General features: G+C 34.2%; 1 protein-coding gene across 2 annotated transcripts; it reads right to left on the minus strand.

Annotated features, from left to right (window-relative positions):
* Nucleotides 1-3706: 3706 nt before the first annotated feature.
* On the minus strand, nt 3707-17920 carry LOC120189748 (protein DETOXIFICATION 24-like). 2 transcript variants are annotated; one of them, XM_039192954.1, is made up of 8 exons: nt 17916-17920; nt 5578-6119; nt 5408-5494; nt 5279-5335; nt 4964-5202; nt 4768-4886; nt 4581-4667; nt 3707-3889 (listed from the first exon to the last, which is right to left on the minus strand). In XM_039192954.1, exons 2-8 carry the CDS (start codon nt 6111-6113, stop codon nt 3797-3799), a joined length of 1218 nt encoding a protein of 405 aa, XP_039048885.1. In that variant the 5' UTR covers nt 6114-6119; nt 17916-17920; the 3' UTR covers nt 3707-3796. The 2 variants fall into 2 exon arrangements, with proteins under 2 accessions (XP_039048885.1, XP_039048884.1); XM_039192953.1 differs by lacking the exon at nt 17916-17920 and adding an exon at nt 6200-6447.
* Between the last annotated feature and the right edge of the window lie 2992 nt (nt 17921-20912).

A 20912-nucleotide genomic window follows, 5' to 3' on the forward strand; every position in this document is an offset into this window, starting at 1 on the left:
GCTAGAAAGGTTTGCGATGAGCAGCGCAAAACCTGTGAGCACTCCATTGGCAAATCACTTTAAGCTCTCATCAGAACAGTGCCCGAAGACAAATAAGGAAGCTGAAGATATGGCAAAGGTTTCATATTCTAATGCTATTGGCTGCTCCATGTATGCAATGATATGTACTCGTCCTGATTTAGCTCATGTTGTTAGTCAAGTTTGTAAGTACATCTCTAAACCTGGTAAGCAACATTGGGAAGCAGTCAAGTGGATTTTTCAGTACTTAAAGGGTACTGTGGGACATGGAATTATTTTTGGTAGTCAGTGGGATAATCCTTTGGTTGTAGGATATGTGGATTCAGACTATGCAGGTGACTTGGATAATAGAAGATCTACAATAGGGTATGTGTTTACTATTGGTGGGGGGCCTATTTATTGGAAGTCTACTGTTCAATCTATTGTGGCACTCTCTACAACTAAAGCTGCAAAATAAGCTTTATGGCTTACTGGTTTAGTGAAGGAGTTGGGTGTTCAACAAGGTGGAGTTCAGTTGCTTTGTGATAATCAAAGTTCTATTCACTTAGTTATGAATTAGGTGTATCGTGCTAGAACTAAACATATTAATGTAAGGTTCCATAAGATCAGAGAGAGTTGGTTGCATCTGGAGAGGTTTTGTTTCAGAAGGTACATACTGATGAGAATGCCGCTGATATGTTCACCAAGCCAGTTACGACAGACAAGTTCAAGCATTGTTTGGACTTATTGAATGTTTCGAGTTGTTAAAGAAGTAAGGTAACCCAACCCACATTGAAGTTTCCAAGGGGCAGGATATTCGCCAAGGTGGAGATTTGTTAGGTATGGCTCATAAATATAACGGTAAAGAGGACAGGGGATGTAACGGTGTAGGGGGTTACGATTATGTGGGTTAGGGGTACGGGGGCGTAACCCCCGCGGTACGGTACAAGGTTATGTAATTATATACCAGGTTTTTATTATAAATAGAGATGTAACCTAAACCTATGAGACATTGAATAAAACTTCTAGCGCCGCCTAGGCACCGAGGACGTAAGCACATTGTCAAACCTCGTTAAAAATTCTTGTGTTCTTTAGTTATCTTTGCCCGATTCTTCAACACATATGATATGCTGAGAACAACCCTAGTTTCGATATGAACTTCTTGATCCAAACAACCTCTATTGTTGCTTCATTGGCTGCAATGTATTCAACCTCTGTTGTAGAATCAGCTACAGTGTCTTGCTTCGAACTTTTCCAGCTCACAGCACCTCCATTAAGACAAAACACAAAACCCGTTTGCGATCGTGAGTCATCATTGTCAGTTTGGAAGCTGGCATCAGTATAACCTTTTACACTAAGATCTTCCTCCCCTCCATAAACAAGAAATTTATCTTTAGTTCTTCTTTAGTACTTAAGGATATTTTTAACCGCAACCCAGTGATTTTCACCACAATTTGCTTGATATCGACTTTCATGCTTAAAGCATACGATACATCTGGTCGATTACATATCATGGCATACATGATAGAACCAATATCTGAAGCATATGGAATCTTATTCATCCGTTATCTTTACATTTCCTTCGAAAGAGAAATGCCATGTCTCATAGGCAAAAAACCTTTCTTGGATTCTTCCATACTTAACCTTTTCAGTATTTTGTCTATATATGTGCTTTGACTCAGACCTAGAAGTCATCTTGATCTATCTCTACAGAACTTAACTCCTAAGATATACGTTGTCTCATCGAAATCTTTCATAGAAAAATAACTATCTAACCAAGTCTTAACAGACTGTAAAGTAGGTATATCATTTCCTATGATGAGTATGTCTTCTACTTACAAGATTAGGAAAGAAACAATGCTCCCACTAGCCTTCTTATAAACACAATGATCATCTTCATTTCTGATAAGACCAAATTTTGATTGCATCATTGAAACGAAGATTCCAGCTTCAAGAAGCTTGCTTTAGTCCATAAATATACCTCTGTAGCTTACAAAACTTTCTAGCATTTCCTGGAGCGACAAAACCTTATGGTTGTTTCATATACACATCCTCTTCAAGTTTTCCATCAAGGAAAGCGGTTTTGACGTCCATTTGCCAGATTTCATAATCATGGAATGCAGCTATTGCGAGCAAGATCCGGATGGACTTAACATAGCTACAGGGGAGAATGTTTCGTCATAGTCTACACCATGAACTTGTCGAAAACCTTTAGCGACTAATCGCCCCTTGTATGTTCGTCTTAGTCACTTTAACCGCAACAGAATTTGGATAGGATGCTGGTGCATTACATGTGGTATATAACCCGGAAGGGAATAATGCTTGGGTAGTGAGTTTCGATAGATGCAAATAGTTGTTATGCTTAGTATATTTGTTGCGCTTCATATATCAATAGTCAAAATACTTTATCTAGCTTGTCATGTGCCTCGGTTTGTAGATCTCACGAGTGTTCCATTTTTATTCATTGATTTATATTCTTTTATTTTGCTTACTTTTATTTTTAACGCGTTACTTGCCTTCACAACAAACTATTGCAACTCGCACTATTTTAATTTTCTTTTTACAGAGTTAGTCTTAGCAACAGTAAAATGCTATTCTTCATTCTCTGTGGGTTCGACATCGCTGAATGGCTATCTCCACTATGAAATCGATGGGGGTGCACTTGCGCCTATTGCAGTCACATATCTGCCGATCAATAACACTCAAAATAAGCATGGACATTACTCTTATATCAATGAACAAATAAAGTCGTCTCGAACATTTTCAGGATCCCGAGTGAAAATTTTAAAATAGATCTTTATAAAACGAAAGTATATTCTATTACGTTTAGCAATTAATTTAATATTAGTTTAATAAATCTTAGAAAAATGCTTAAATTTTGTCAAACGTTATGTTCATTATTTTGTCAAGAGAACACCATAAATTCAACTAAGAGAATAAATATAAAAATTGAATGTGGGTATGATACGAAGCTTGATTTTGAACGGTAAATAAAGACTAAAGAATAGCATGTTATTTTACTATTAGATTGAGATTAGACAAGACTAAGAGTTAAAGAATATTTGATAAATTGAAGAATGAAATTTGAATAGAAAGAATAATATGATTAGATTTAATTCAAAACTAAATGAATTAATGAGAGATATGAAGAAAGGGATAAGAAAGTGACAATTTTATGGAATTTTTTATAGATTGAGGTGATTACAAAATTATATATGTTCATAAACTAATTATTCGAACCCACAATGTTTAAAAAGAATAACACTAACCATTGAAGTCATTCAATGTGTTTACTCAAACTCGTAAGTTTGATATCTATGTTAACAATGAACAAAATAATTGTCCATATATTACAAAAATATTAGATTAATTTTAACTTTTTACATAAAACTACAGTTATATTGATGAATTCAATGATTGATTTACTTAGGTACTAATCATATATAGATCTAATTTATTTTATAAAAATGGTAAAAGTATTAGACTCAAGAAGCACGAACAAAATGATTCAGTAGTCAAAGGGATGATTGTTATCTTTAGAGGTTTTAGGTTCGAGCTCCAACTACTACAAGGTATTGAGATTCGTTGTCAAATGATTGAAAGTTTTTAAAACATATATTACCACGTGTAATCATCCTAAATTAATAAAAAAAATAATCTCAAGAAAAGAGCAAAGTGGGGTTTTGGATACACTTAAAAAGACCAAAACTTAAGAGAAGGAACCCAATATGTTTATTAGATTACATGGAACAAATCCACATATGTTTCGTCACTGAGCTTATATAATTAAATGGATATCTCATATACTCATACTTTCATCAATAAGCTTTTCTTCTGATGTCTCTGAAGGTCTCAATGACCACTTGTTTAGCCTCTCTGATGCTTTATTAACCTGAAAAGACAAAAGAAAAATTATCATTGCAAATTCCTCCAATACATATGTGGAGCATAAACCATAGGTCAAAGTTAATTTTGAAATTTATAAGGTACTAACAAATTAATTAAATAAAAGAATTGAGGGTTGAAATATAATTTGTCTAATTTTAAAATTGACAAATCTTAGAAAGTAACTAAACTAAAAAAATTAAGTAGTCAGCGTTTAGTTATATTAATTTTAAAACTAAGAGGATTTTAACAAGTAATTAAAAAAATAGGTAACCGAAGTTTAATTTCATTGATTTTAAAAAGATATAAAACTAAACAGATTTTATCATATACAGAGTTTTAGATTGCGGTTGCGGCTGCATTTTCTATTGCGTTGCGTTTATTGCGATTGAGGATATAACGGATGATATTGCAGTCGGTGCGGGTATCGTGGTCGTGAAAATTTTCCAAATGAATTGATTTTTTCTAAAATTGAAATAACGGAAAATAGCATAATAGTGACCGCTATTGCTGCAATTCCCCTTTATCAGTTAAATTGAGACCACGATCCGCTACTGTTGGTGTGATTCCACTGTACACCACTATTTTCCGTGATAGCGGTCTCGAATACAGCCGTGATCGCAATATAACTATCGCAATACCGCTATCCGACCACTATTTGAATCCCTGATCATATATATAATCACCGTTTTATTTACCTGATCTTCCCAATCCGTCCTTGAGGTGATGTAAGCTAGAACAACTGTCTGCGTTGCAACCCCAATGATCATACCAATCCATAAACCCTGTAAAGATGAAAGGAATATTCATTTGTGTTAGTTTAATTCTTCAGATTGCCTATAATATATATATATATATATGCTAATGTTATGATGAACATATAACCTTAGCTTCCATTTTGGCTACATAAGCAAGAAGAATTCCCAAAGGCACACCGACCGCATAGTAGGAACATATGTTTACATATGCTACCATTTTTTGTCTACCAGCTCCAATTGCTACCCCTGCATTTCACCATTTTTTAACCTCTAATTCTGCTTAAAACCAAACATTATGACATGAAATGTGGATATGCTTTTGCCTGAGAGGATCGGCTGAACACTGTTGAGCAAAACCGAGATCGAAAGTAACACGGAGAGGTCTGCCACCGAGTTTGCCACTTCCGCTTCCCTTGTAAACAAGTACCCTATCTGATGACCAAAAATTAAGCACAGAGCCCAGAAGAACACTCCGATGCAAAGCGATGTACATGTTATAACTTTCACTGAAAATTTCGCAGCTTGGGCATTTCCTCTCCCTAGTTCGTTCGATACGCGCACGCTGTCGAAGGTAAAAAACCGTGTGTGACTAGGGTGTTCTCGACTTTTCTTTTTGAATTGATCCAAAAGATACTAACCTGGTTGCGGTTAGGAAGCCGAAGGAAATCATGAGTTGCCAAGCTATGATATTGAGGCTGCAATGTGATGTATATTCTTTGATTAAATTCGAATCAGAAAAAAAGGATGAAGGAAATTGAAAATCATACCAGATGGAGAAGGCATCTATGGCAACTGCAGCATTTTTCATGTACCCTGCCAACAGAACTAGAACGGCATAGTACCATAACTCTAAGCTGACAATGCCAACAATCAATGTTTATGTTAATAAGATTGAAGAAGCAAAGATTCCAAGATGTGGAGGGAAATGGGATTTCACCAAAGCATCACCCCGGACGATATCGAGAGCTTAAGCACGCCGAATAGATCGAGAAACGCAGCAGAAGTGAACCCGTTCCATGTGTTGGGACACCATCCACCAAATACATAAATAAACTCCCCAATGAGCACCAACCAAGTTGATATGATCATTGAACTCATGGCACCAGGGATGCCCCAATTCAATTTGCTCACAAAAATCCACGACAACAACAGATGAACGCTGAACGAGGCGGTGGAAATCCATCCGACAATCGTGTTCTTAAGCTGGCATTGCAGGTACTTTTGGATGGTGAAGTTGAAAACAAAGGAGTAGAGTATGGGGATGAACCAAAGAGAAATATATCCGGCGGCAGACGCGATATCTTCGTTTTCTCCAAGTAATTCGAAGATCGACGACGCGAAGATAAACACCGGCAGCAGAACAGCTGAGGTGAGGAGATTGATGATCCACGATCTTTGTAAGTAGATACCAAGCATGTGGTATTGTTTCGCTCCGAATGCTTGCCCGCAAAGCGTCTCGGTCGCACTCGACATCCCCAACTGCACAACAAGGCCAAATTAATCAATCTGCAGGGTCTAATGAAACAGAAACTGTGAATGGATTTGATCATAAGATATACCAAAATTCCATTTGAAAATCGAACCGCAATGACTTGTATAAGGGCGTATGCTGCAAGCTCCAGTTGACTAATGTGCCCAATGAAAGCTTGGGTCACTACGAACATGCCAAAAGCTGTAACCCTAGCTAAAATGGAAGGGAACCCAATCTTCCATAGCTGTTTTGATTCCTCCCAAACTCTGTTTCTCAGGTTACTGTTGTTGTTTTCCTTTGGTTCTTGTGACTTGAGAAGCCTCTCATCCATGTTGCTGCCGGTTTCACTGGTGCAATAATGCAAGAAAAAAGGACAAATACATGGGTAAAGTAGTGATTTACAAATACATGATGTCACGTCATATTATGATAGATATTGGAATAGGGTAAACTACACGTTTAGTACACCAATTTATTCTGTTTTGGTCACCACTATTATTTTTTCCAAATTATATCTAATGTTACGTTTTGGTGTTATTTTTGCCACTCGCCGACTACTAACATGACATTATTATCTTATAGTGATAGCATCATCGTTAATTTTTTAACGGTGAGTGACAAAATGAAACCGAACATACGTTATCTATGATTTTGAAACAAAAAATAGTTAAGGTAATCAAAATGAAACAAAAGTGATAATTTAAGTGCTAAATGTGTAGTTTACCCTTGAAATTATTATTTTTTTTAAATTTTTTAAAGAAAAGAAAGAAAAGGAGAATTGAGATCCAATTTCGGACTTAGTGAAACCTGGCATGTGAATCTTTTATTAGTGATATTTGATTCGATTCTTTCATATACGCATGATCATATACAGGTATAGTCAATTTTGATGATAATAAATAGCCTTTTTCTTTATCGTGTTTCTCATGAGAGTGGAAATAAAAGAAATATTTATTTATTCATATTTATTTGTAAGTTGAATGTGTAAATGACACCAGTCGAACTGAGTATTACTGATTTAACCCAATTCAAAAAATATAAAATTGAATTAGACTTGATTAGAATTCACGAGTTTATAATGATTAAGTTCGATTTAAATCTAATATAAAAAATTAAAACTAGACACGAATTTGAAAAGATATAAACTCGAAATACTCTCTTTATTCGATTAGAGCTCGAATTAAAATTCAGTTCAAACTCGAATTCAAGTCCGATTATAAACTTTAAATACATGAAAACCTAATTGATATTACGTAGGTTTTAGTTTATATATATTTCATATTGTGATAGTTTAATTTTCTTATAAGCATAAAAATGAATATTAATTCAATTACTAACTTAAATATATTTGTTTGATTAGAAAGATAAATGGATGAAGTTAAACAAATAATAAATTATGAGATTTAAATCTATATATTATTAAATTCATCTTACCGCTACAAATTTTAGACGGATAAAAGGTAAAAAAAAATGAAATAACTTTTTTCTCAATTAAAATTTCATAATATTAAAAGACATAACCTTTTTTTTCGTTAGAAACAAAAAGTAAAAGCAAAGTTCAATTATTGTAAGTGATATGAAAAAAAAATGCTTAGTGTCGAGTCCACTAACCAAACGCTTCAACAACTTTTATTCCCCTTTGGAAGATTCTTTTTGGTCTTACTGTTAAAGTTGCTTGCGAATAGTTAAAAAACAGAAAAAATCGAAACCGGTTTTTCGGTTCGGTTTTTTTAACGGTTCGGATTTTTCGGTTCGGTTTATCGGTTTTTTAATAAAAAAAATCACTTGAAACTATAATTTATTTTTTACAAAAATTGCCTATTCGGTTCAATATGGAACAAATGGGTTCCATATGAAAAACTCGAACCGAACCGAATAAAAAAATGAGCCTTTAATCGAACGAAACTAACCGTTAAAGCAACCGAACCGAAACCGTTTTACTCGATTCATTTTGTTTTTCAGTTTTCTCGGTTTCGTTGCTCTGCCCTAATAGACAAATGGGTTCCATATGAAAAACTCGAACCGAACCGAATAAAAAAAATGAAGCCTTTAAATCGAACTGAAAACTAAACCGTTTAAAGCCAAACCGAACCGAACCGTTTTACTCGATTCATTTTGGTTTTTCAGTTTTCTCGGTTTCGTTGCTCTGCCCTAATAGATAACCAAACCAATTACTTTTTCATAAACTAATGGAACTGAGTTAATTTCAATTACGTTGACTGGTTTTAGTTGGAGAATAATATTCTTAGGCTCAATGATTTATCGCTATATCTATTTTACATTCAATATAATTTTTAACTTGAGAAAAAATAATATAATATTATGACCAACGAGAACAGTATCATTATAATGTTAATATAAAGGTGCTTGTTGATATGATATTTCGTGATACTAATTTAGCAATTCATATGCGAATAATGACATGATACATGAAATTAATTGGTCTTTTAGAAAGCTCAAAGACCTACTTGATTTTTTTAGAAAATTTGATTTTTTTAGAAAATTTGTTTTTTTAATCTTTAAGAAACAATTAATATATATATATATAATTTTAAAAAAATAAAAAGGTAACATAATTAAATATTAAAAAACCATTAAAAAAATAAAAAATAGAGAATGGTTTAAAATTTTAAAAATATTAGAAGTTATAATAAATTATTAAAAAATTAAAAATACTTATAAAGTATTAGAAAAATAAAATATTCTTATCATAAATATCTTCAATTATCTCGTGTCAACCAGATTTACATTAACTGTATTTTCAATAGAATCAACCTTATATTAGAGTAATAGTACTTCAATTAGGATATTATTATATAATTACGATCCTAACATATATGTGTGTTTTTTATTTTATCAAAAATTATTTCTGTGGTACAAATGTTTAGGGCCCCCTATATGTTTTGCGCTAATTGTTCCTTTATCAGTATGACCTTTACTACAACGATGTTGTCTTGTCCACGTATAAAAGTACTTCTAGATTGGATTTCACTTGGACCGTTTACGATTCTATTACGTCTGCTTGGGTAGAATATTTGTATAAATGTATTATCATGTTATTAAATATTTTGATCTATGTTCTTTCTTTTCTAAAAAAGTGGAATAAAATAATTTGATTAAGTTGTAACGTCTCAAATTTTGGATTAATAGTTTTATGTTGACCCCAGTAAATCTTTGATGAACCTATTAGTTAATAAGAATCATTGGGCCAAGTTTGGGCTTGCTTTAGGTTAGGATTGAACCCAAAAGGTTATAAAAGGGTGTTTTTGGTTTGGAATCAAAGTATAAGGATCAAATGTATAATTTTACCATTTTCTCTCCCATTTCCTATCCAAGAGCCATAACTAAAGGTAAACCCTTCGAGCTTTTTTATGTTTCCTTTAAACCTAAAACTTGTCCCTAATCTCTCCAAAAACCTTGTATTAAAGATTCAAAGGTTGGTATTTCATGTTTTGCTAGAGAAAGTGGGGTTTATCATCCAGGTCTTGAAGGAGAGTGATAGCTAGCTAAAGGAATTCCATTTCGAGATTATCTTAGTAATGTAGTGCATTTCGAATGCTTAAATTGTATTTTTAGGGTGCGAGATAACCTTAAGTAATTTTCTTAAGCTTTAGCAAATGATTTGGGACCAAACTAGATTATTTGAGAGATTTTTTGGGTTTTTCTTGAGCCTAAGAGAGACATTTATGAGTTTGAGTATCGGTACTGGAATAACAATACTGATACAGAATACCAACTGTCTAGACGTTTCTCTGCCCGGCGATGGAGAGTGCAAATAGTACACCCCAACTGTATAAATAGTTTAAAAAAAGTAAGTATTATCATCCATGAATTAGATGAAACACCAAGTTGTAGAGTCGCCACCAATCTTTTAATTTGGTGAGATTGGTCACCAAAATATTATATTTAATAATATTCTTAAGAATAATATTAAAATAATACAACTCAGGTCTGCTTACCAGAAAAATGAGGGAGTCGGTTACGTATGGGGAAGGATTAGCACCCCCATAACGCCCAAAATTGGTACCGATATTTATTAATTAGTGTCTTTGCAATAAATTATAAATTTGCTCTTTAAAATTAAATTTACAAATAATTTAATATAGATAATTACTAAATAATATTTAACGTAAATATTGCTAATTCTATTGTATTTAATACTAAAACTATATAGATTAGATTTAAAATTAATCTAATATATAAAAGTGCTAATGTTATAATTAATCTTAAAATAATGATTAACATATAAAATAATAAACTAATTTACCTAATTTGAAATTTTACTAGAATAATGTACTAATACTGTAATTTAATATTTATTATGAATAGGGCTAAAATATAAACTACTAAAATATAAAGGACTAAATATATGATTTTACCTTAATATATATATAAAAATAAAAGTGACTAAAATGTAAATAATTAAAATATGAAAACAAAATTAGAATGTATGAAAAACCTGATTTCGGGATCAAAATGGAAGGATTACAAAAGGTGAGGTACTGTGGACATAGTTTGACCACGCGCTAATTACCCAGAAGCCCCTCTCCCAAAACGACACCGTATGAGAGAGGGTATAAATGGCCCGAATTTGGCCCAAAGAGGGTAAACCCTCTCATTTCTTTCGTTTCCCTCTATCTCTAGACAAGAGATGCTCTGGCATCTCTCTAAAAGCCTTCGTCGGAGGTACATCGGCCACCGGCCCGTAACCTTACGTCGTCGATCGCTGCCATGAGTGGTGGCCGAAAAATACAAAACTTACCTAAAATGTAGACCGAGACCCCCTCTACCCGATTCCAAGTTCATTTTCTCCTAAAAATCTCCAAAAATCGGTAGATCTAAGTTTATACCTTCGAAATCCCAACGTTTCGACGACGTGTTATGGCTCCTCGGTAAGTTTCTTTTCCTTTTTAATTTCGATCTGTTGATGACTATTGGTTGTTATTCTCTGGTTACTATCTCATTGTTGTCTCTATCTCTCTCTTGTTGTTGTATGTTCTTGCTTGTTCTTTGGTTTTGTTCCTCCTACAGGTTAGGCTATTTATAGTCCTCGATCCCCGTCCATAATGATGGCTCTACCCGGTGAGTCATCGGACCTACGGTGGTGACTCACCCTAGAGTGATGTGTTGTGCGGCACTCAGTGGCCTGGAACCTTCTGGATAGCTCTAGAGAGGCGGCAATCGTTGTGGCAGCATCTGGTTGGAGTAGTGGAGGCGGTGGTCGGAATAGGCCTTAGGGTGGCAATGATACCCTATGGTTCCTGCTGGTTGCACTGGTGACCGTTGGATATACATTTGATCGTGCGACTAGGATTTGTATGGGGCTGGAACAGTTGGTGGAAACCCTAGCTGCTCGGGCCTTCTCGTAGGTCTGCTGGATCTAGGGCTGAACTGGTTGTTGGGTCGGGTATGGATTGAGCCTATGAACTGGGCATTAATCTTTATGTTGTAATCGGGCCTTTGTGCCTTGCTTTGTAACCAGGCCTTCGGGCTTTGTAATTAGTAATATATAATATTATAATATTATATAATAATAATACGTCACACGAACGAAAACGATTATCGAAAGCTGCCCCTCTTTAGTTATTTTTGTGTAAACAATAATAAAGCAAAGATAAAAAGACAAGAAGTTTTCGTCGAGTGAACCTCTTGCTTTGCTGAGAGATTCGTTCCACTACTCTTTTGTGGAGACTGAATTTTGATCTAATCGTGTTCCTGCTTTACTACTCTTTGTGAAGGCTGAGGATGACTTGCAAATGATTTGCTTCGCTACTCTTTTGTGAAGGCTGAATTTGTATAACTTGAACAGAATCTGTTTCACTACTCTTCCGTGAAGATCAGACTCGAAATTGGATTACTTCACTACTCTTCATGAAGGTTTCATACTTTGCTGAAAAATATGTTCCACTACTCTTCCGTGGAGAGCGAATTTTGATCTTGCTCTTGCTTCTGCTTCACTACTCTTCGTGAAGACTGACAATGATTGGACTTGATAAGAATATAATTTCACTACTCTTTCATGAAGATTTTACTCGAGATTGGGTTACTTCACTACTCTTTAGTGAAGGTTGAATTGACTTTGAGAAGAATCTAATTCCACTACTCTTCCGTGAATATCAGATTCGAAGTTTATTTGATTACACTACTCTCCGTGGAGGTTTTATGAATGACTTTAAGGATTTATCATCTTGCTTGAAAGACTGACAGATGACCCGAAGGATTTACTAATGACCCCAAGGCTTTACAAATGACCGAAGCTTTACATATGACCATGGAGGCTTTACAAGTTACCCGGAGGTTTTACAAATGACCTGAAGGCTTTACAAATTACCCGGAGGCTTTACAAATGACCCGAAGGCTTTACAAATGACCCGGAGGCTTTACAAATGACCCAGAGGATTTACAAACTACCCGAAGGCTTTATAAATGACCCGGAGGCTTTACAAATTCGCGGGAAATAATTTACTGGGTAAGAAACTTCTTACTTTTCAAAAATTTCATTTTTGGAGAAGATTGAATGAGAAACATTGAAAATCGCTTTCTCATTTTCATACGAAAATCATATGTGAACATCCTACCCAAAGGTTTGATGGATGGCCCTAAGGACTTATATCTGGCTCGAAAGACTGACAGAACCCAAAGGTTTTAACATCATGCTCAAAAGACTTACAGATGACCCAAATGATTTCAAATTCATGGGAAATTTTTTACTGGGTAAGAAACTTCTTACTTTTCAAAAATTTCATTTTTTAAAGGGATTGAATGAGAAACTTTGAGAATCGTTTTCTCATTTTTCCAAACAACTTGTTGATTGGGCATGCCCAAAAAATAATGCTTTTTCTATGGATTACGTCCATATTCTTCAGATGTTTGCCTCTCCTAACGTGCTTCTTGTATCTGTGATTTGGATTATACCTTAAATAAGGTATTTTGTCCCTGCATCTTTATGTGAGAAATGTATTTATGCAAATGCAATGTAATGCAATTTTTATGCAAATGGTGTTCTTATGAAAAAATGTTGATTCAATCTTCACTTAATTTCAAAGTTTGATATCTTCCATTTAATCATCTCTTTTCAGGGTTCACTTTAGTCATCAATGTAGCAACATATGCTATCAAACTTGCATTTCTGAAGAATCATCTAACGAACTTGTATCTTCGTGCCTTCTTTGTCTCAATTTGCATGAAAAGTCAGAAGAATTGTTTCATTTATGGAACTTTTGCCACACTCAAAATTATGACCTTGTTTCCCCATTTTATCCTTAATAACACCAACTGTCTTTACCTGAACTTGTATATAAATCCGATAAAGTTTTCTGTCTTTGAAAAGAGAATCTATTATCTTTACAGCAAGTAGATGCAAATATGCTAAAATCAGTAGAGATTAATTAGGATATCAGCCACGTTTGTTCTGATTTGACTCTTGAAACTCTTCACAAGAAGGATTTATCCTAATTCTTTTCATGTCTCTAGATCTAATAAAATCTCGAACAAGGTTATTCAAACCATATCATATCGAAATGTTTGACCCATCGTTCAATATTAGTTGGCTCTACTAGTTTCTTGTTGTTCAAATTCTAGCGTTCTTTCGTGGAAAGAAATCTTCATCATTTCTTATTTCTGACCTTGGCGTTGAAGACAAACTTCATCTTATACTCATAACATTGGTTCAGTACCATAATTACTAGTTCGTAAAACATTTGACAACACATTCATCCTTTCCTGTGCTTTTTTTCTAGACTTCTCAACCAAGGAACTCTTTGCATAATGTTCAAAGCTTTTGTATGATGTCACAATGATACTTCAGTAACAATATAAGTGAGATGCTTTAACTTGTTAGCATCATATCAAGGAACATTTGACAATACATTCATCCTTTCTTGTGACTCTTATGGAGATAATGTAATCACATGGTGGACAAAACAGTGATGTATGGTCAACTCTATTGCCATTATTTCACCATTTTCACTCTTCATACCTTTTTGTTTCAGGGGAAAGATTTTTTCCTAAGATGATAAGGGTCCAACATGCCCTAGCATTTGCTTCTTATTGATGTGAGCCTTCAAGACGTGCTCAACATTGTTTCTAGTGATATGAGCCTTCAAAAATGCTCCAAAATTGATGTGATCATTCAAAATATCCTACTTTGATCATTTTTGTCTGAAATGGGCCTTCAAAATGCCCCACATGGATTATTTCTGTCTGATATAAGCTTTCAACGTGCCCCAGTATTAAAATGCCTCAACATTATTTCATGTTGATGTGAGCCTTCAAGATATCCCAATATTCTAAGTTTTAAGGTTCACTCTTAATGTCCATTTAATTTGAATCTCATGATTCCCTTGTGATCCAACTTTGATAATGTCCCATCATGGGTACTCTTTGCTCTCTTAGTGCCAAATATGTTTATCTTGAAGGCTTTCATCATTTCTTGTGAATGAGGCGATCATATTTTCTTGACAGGTTGTCACACAGTGAATATTATAAGTCATTTCCTGACTTTTGATTTCTCAGCCACTTGCTTTCAAGAATGTGAAATGTTTCATCATTCTGGCCTTACTCATTCTTTTTTCTCGAATAAGGGTAGAACTTGCTTAGGATCCTTTCTCATTTGAGACTATCCTATTTGAAAATGTTCTTCCTCATTTCTTTGTCAAAGAATGAAATAATTTTGGAAAATATTGTCCCTTACAGGTTCACAATAGAATCAAATCATAAGCATGACTTCAAAGAATATCAAAAGAATCAATAACTTTTACTATTTTAGAGTTATAGTTCTTTGAAAGTATCAAGATTGAGAGGTTAGTTTCAGGTTGGCTTCCCTATTTTTATGGTTACATCTTAGTGAAGATGTCACTCCTCTCTCACTCTTTTGTGAACATTATCACATGCCTCACTTTCTTGACTTGGTATCTTAACCGGATGCTTACAAAATGACACAATCTAGTATAATAGTTACTAGACCTTCTTAAATATTCCATTTCAATTCTCTAAAATCTTTGATTCTATTCAAAGCAGTGTGAAACATCGGTCTAACAATGAGATTCCTGTGTGCACATGTGTGAAATAGACTATAACAATGTATTTTTTTACAACAACTTCTTTAGCCATTTTGGCTAGCTGAATTTAGCTTTATTAATATTAGCCTTCATTGGGCTAATTTGAAACTTATCCATAGAGCTAGGGTTATTAACCAATTGCTCTAGAGGGATAACTTTTCTGCTTATATGACTCTTTAATTAGAACCTATTATAGTTTATATGTTTGGTGGAATTCAAAAATCTCATTACCAAATTTCAATTTACAAACACTAACTTTAGACAATATTTGTCAAAGTTTCATCGTCGACCTCATCAATAGAAAAGTAATCTAGTTATCTTTACGATGTTACAAAAGATGCCCCACGTTGTATGCTTCTAAATATCAATACCAAGCCTTTTGTTTAATTTCTTGCATTGGAGAAGGCTCTCTCATATTTGTGGGAGGGTGTAATGTCGGGTATATTTCATCTGAGGTAGGTTAGGGTCCTTTTTTACTCTTGTTCATCTTGATACTTTTGTCAAAGATGTATAACTCTAATTGTAAAGAGTTTTTTTAATCCAATGATATTCAAAGAACGACAAGATTGTTAAATTGATTCAATGCTCATAACCTTAAAAGCAACACATTTTATTTCAAAAGGCAGAGAAACGAACAAAAACATGTTCAAACAAGATGCTACAAAATGAAAGGTACAATAGTAGTATATAACAACTTCCGCTGCCCAATTATTCCTTGGATGTCGAGTGTATAATCAGACCATGATCTTTATCAATATTTGCCCCCCCATTTCTTGGGTAACTTCTTTGGATGAACCTTCAGATACACAAATCTCTGATTTCTCCTGAGCTATTTTCTTGTTAAATTCTATCACCATCTTTTTTGACTGACAATTAGGCTTAGTTTGAATTTCAGTATCAATCTCTTCGGTGACAATAGTTGTATGATGATTCTGAATGCTCCTTGCAGCTGTGATTGGAGTAATATCATTAAATTATTTAAATTGTCCCCTACTTCCCTTGATTTCATAAAATATGATACAAGTGTCTTCAAAATTGTATATAAGGTTGCTCTATTCCTTTTCACCCTGTTGGCCAATCTCAAATTACTTTTCCTTTTCCTTTTCATTTTTCCTTTTTGTTTAACTCATCAAAGAAGTATCGAGAATTAAATCAGCCATACTTACTTCACTTTCCTTGATTTTGCCTTGTCCTCAATTTGTTTTAACACTATCAACTTCATTATGGGGGTTAACTCCATGATGTTTGATTAGAATGGATTTACTGTTGGCATCTACTTCTATAATTCCATGAGTCAAAAGATCTTGAACTCATCTTTTGAAGTTGCCACAATTTTCAATGGAGTGTCCTCGGATTCAAGAATGATACTCACAAAAGACCTTTTTATTATACCATCTTGGGTAAGGAGGTACCAAAGGTTTAGCCAGACATGGAGCAATAAGCTGAGCTTTGTGTAATTTGGCATATAACTTACTGCATGAGACCGAAGAAAAATAGGGTAAAGATTCCCTTGCTATGACGGTTTCTTTACTATTGTTTTCCCGAAAATATTTGCTTTGAATGTTTGATTCTTTCTCAACAACTTTGAATTTATGAGGAACTTAGGTTTCCCATTTTCGAAATATAACAACCTTTCTTCCATAAGGTCTTGAACTTTTAATTTCAACATTATGTAATTTTCTGTAGAGTGGCCAAAATCTCCAAGTGATAATTGTATGGATCTTGATATTTTTCCAATTTGGATGCAAATAAGTACTAGGAGGAACATGTGTCACAAGACCACTTTTAAAGAGAAAGGGTAACAACTCTGAATACAAATTTGGAATTGGAATGAGATGCTTCATCTTTTTTTCTTCTTGCCTTTTTTATCATTTTCAATGAGACTTGTTCCATGTTTCTTTTCTTTGACCCATATTTAATGTCCATGTTTTATATCATATTTCTCTATCTTTGAAGTTGAATTGGATTTCTACTTTCCACAACAGGTTCTTGGTCATTTATAATCATATTAGTAATTGTATCATTGAAATATGAACTTTTTTCCAAGATTTCATCTTTTCATGCTCCATAGGGTCTTCTAACATCATCTCCCCATATAGTAGAGTAACATCATACTCTTTATCTTGGTCATTTGTTCCCTGGACTCAGCTTGGAACCTTCTTGTTTCTTCAAGAATTTCTCATTGAGTTTCTACAAGTTGTTCTTAGATTTTTTTCAATCTTTCCAACTCGAGCTAATATTACATTCATTGCTTTGAATCTTTTTTATGACCTGCCCCGATTCTTGAATGTACTTTTAGAATTCTGATTCCAAAATCCTTTACTGATTACTCTCATGGTTTCATAATTAACATATGCTATGCAAACATGAATGTATGTGAATGCAAGTATGAAAAGATGCAATTCAAGAGTGATCATCCTAAAACAGCTTCCATTGAACACAAAAAGGTTTTTCAGTACATCCAGAGGATAATTACATATAAGGGATAACTTTCCCTCCTATTTTTCTATCTCATTAAAAAGCCAAGCTAATTTCCATTTATGCTCCAGAATCAAATTGTTATTCTGTTTCAGCTCCTTTGTAAAACCAACTAAGTCCACCAGCTTGTGGTCCACCTTACTTGCTTGGGCCGCACTTTCTTCATGTCACATTCTTTTTCTTGAATCTTACATGCCATCTCTGAACTTGTAGACAATGTTGCTCATTTTCCTTTATCAGAGAACCTTTATGTTCAAGTTCTTATACCAGATCTCCATAATCATCCACCATTTTCATCAATACATGGTTCTGAGATCTAGTGTATTTTAATTGGCATTACTCTCACACTGATGGATCAGGTATGAAGTTTCCATGTTGGCTACATCCTTCTTCAATATCTTGTTTTCAACTTGACATTTTTCCAAATTGGTGATAGTTGCATTGTATATTTCTTCAGCAATTTGAAAGTCATAGGAGAATTTCTTTGTTTGGTTTTCATGCATCTTTTTCCAATACTCACATCACTCTTCAGTTTAATGATTCCTGCTAGTCATTCTTCCGGAGTATTTCCTAGTCCAACATCTTTGTAGGTTTGACTGACTTTTCAAAAATAATTAAGCATGGCTTCAACCTTGTGCTCAACTTCTTATTTTCATTTTTCTAAAAACGGGCTTGAGCTTCATAAAAATTCTCTCCTTTATGACTGCTTCTATTGATGCTCTTGCCATAAAATGCTTTTGGTACTAATCTAATAGGATTTTTATGTGCATACCCTCCATTATTTTAAATGCTTCCTCAAGATATCCTTCTTTGGTTACTTTCCAGTTTACTTGATCATAAAACCCTTTGTCTATAATGAAAACCTTTAATTATGATAATCACTCTTGAATCCACACCCTTGAGTATGTTATGATTATGCAAATGCAAACAGAAAAATTAATATACTTCTTCAGAATAAAAATAAAAAAATGGTTAGTACCAATTAATGAAAAGAAAATATATTATCTATTATATATATCCTAATCCTCATGCTTTCTAGTTCCATGCTTTGTTTGGAAAAATAACCTAACCACATGATTTCTAGTTCGCATCATTTATTCAGAACAAAAAATAATACTATATAAATTAAAAGACTCAACATGCTTTTCCTTGTGTGCTTACAAGACTCATTTGGGTTAGGTTCCACCTAGACTCAAGTCCTAGGTTTACTATATGCTGGGTTTAGGCTCTAAGGTAAAAAGGATCATCAAATTGTCCTTTGTTGGTGTCCCCTTGGACTGCCAAGCCCTTAATCCTGGTCCATTACAAACTTTTGGATTAAGTTCAATTCGAAGGAACACACTTCCATATGTCTATACGGAGGTGAAAACCAGACGAGGAACATAAGGTGTGAGCTCAAAAAAAAGTCCCCTATCCCATACGGAGGTGAAAACCACACGAGGGAGTAGTTTATCATTAACTTAAACAGGATAAGAGCGGGGTTTTAGCTCATGTCATGAATGCAGTGCACAGTGGGCGAGGAAAAGCATAACAAGGAATGAAATAATATACAACCCATTATTTTATTCTAATACCCAAAATTAAATCTGTACACATAAAAAAAATTAGTAAAATAATAAAAATGATTAAAACAAAATTAAAACAAATTTATTATTTACTGCAAAGACAACTAATTAATAAATTGGTGGTTGGATTCTTTTTTTTAAAAAAAAGTTCCCCACCAGAGTCGCCAACCTGTCGAGACGTTTCTCTTCCCAGCGATGGAGAGTGCAAATAGTACATCCCAAACGGTGTAACTAGTCTCAAAAAAGTAAGTGTTTATCCTCCATGAATCGGATGAAACCAAGTTGTAGAGTCGCCACCAATCTTTTAATTTGGTGAGATTGGTCACCAAAATTATATTATTCTAATAATATTCCTAAGAATAATATTAAAATAATACAGCTCGGGTCTGCTTACCAGAAAAATGAGTTCGGGAGTCAGTTACGTATGGTGAATTATTAGCACCCCCATAACGCCCAAAATTAGTACCGATATTTATTAATTAGTGTCTTTACAATAAATAATAATTTTCTCTTTAAAATTAAATTTACAAATAATTTAATATAGATAATTACTAAATAATATTTAACGTAAATATTGCTAATTCTATTGTATTTAATACTAAAACTATATAGATTAGATTTAAAATTAATCTAATATATAAAAGTGTTAATATTATAATTAATCTTAAAATAATGATTAACATATAAAATAATAAACTAATTTACCTAATTTGAAATTTACTAGAATAATGTAGTAATACTGTAATTTAACATTTATTATGAATAGGGCTAAAATATAAACTACTAAAATATAAAGGACTAAATATATGATTTTACCTTATATATATATATATATAAACATAAAAGTGACTAAAATGTAAATAATTAAAATATGAAAACAAAATTAGAATGTATGAAAAACCTGATTTCGGGATCAAATGGAAGGATTACAAAAGGTGAGGTACTGTGGACATAGTTTGACCACGCTAATTACCCAGAAGCCCCTCTCCCAAAATGACACCGTATGAGAGAGGGTATAAATGGCCCGAATTTGGCCTAAAGAGGGTCCTCTCTGTCTAGACGGGAGATGCTCTGGCATCTCTCTAAAAGCCTTCGTCGGAGGTACGTTGGCCACCAGCCGCCAAGCTTACGTCGTTAATCGTTGCCGTCGCCGTCACCACTCACGGTGGCGGAAAATACCAAACTTACCCAAAATGTAGATCGAGACCCCCTCTACCCGATTCCAAGTTCATTTTCTCCTAAAAATCCCAAAATCGGTAGATCTAAGTTTATACCTTCGAAATCCCAGCTCCATGGTAAGTTTCTTTTCCGTTTCTTTTGATATGTTGATGACTATTGGTTGTTATTCTTTGTATGATGTATCCTTGTTGTCTCTATCTCTCTCTTGTTGTTGTATGGTCTTGTTTGCTGTTGTGTTTTGTTCCTCTTGCAGGTTAGGGCTATTTATAGTCCTTGATCGCCATCCATAATGATGATTTTACCCGGTAAGTCATCGGACCTACGGTGGTGACTCACCCTAGAGTGATGTGTTATGCGGCTCTCGTGTGGCCTCTAAAACCTTCAGGAGAGCTCTAGAGAGGCGGCAATCGTCGTGGCGGCGTCTAGTTGGAGCAGTGGAGGCGGTGGCCGGAATAGGCCCTAGGGTGGCAATGATACCTTAGGGTTCTACTGTTGCACTGGTGACTGTCGGATATACCTC

Source organism: Hibiscus syriacus, unplaced genomic scaffold (genome assembly GCF_006381635.1).
Source record: "Hibiscus syriacus cultivar Baekdansim isolate YM2019G1 unplaced genomic scaffold, ASM638163v2 tig00116959_pilon, whole genome shotgun sequence".
NCBI lineage: Eukaryota > Viridiplantae > Streptophyta > Magnoliopsida > Malvales > Malvaceae > Hibiscus > Hibiscus syriacus.

Coding starts and splice junctions, on each gene's coding strand:
- LOC120189748 (XM_039192953.1), bottom strand. CDS start 6,442: ATGGATGAGAGGCTTCTCAAGTCACAAGAACCAAAGGAAAACAACAAC. Junction 6,120..6,199: donor GATTTTCAAATGGAATTTTG/GTATATCTTATG, acceptor CTTGTTGTGCAG/TTGGGGATGTCGAGTGCGAC. Junction 5,495..5,577: donor TCGTCCGGGGTGATGCTTTG/GTGAAATCCCAT, acceptor TGGCATTGTCAG/CTTAGAGTTATGGTACTATG.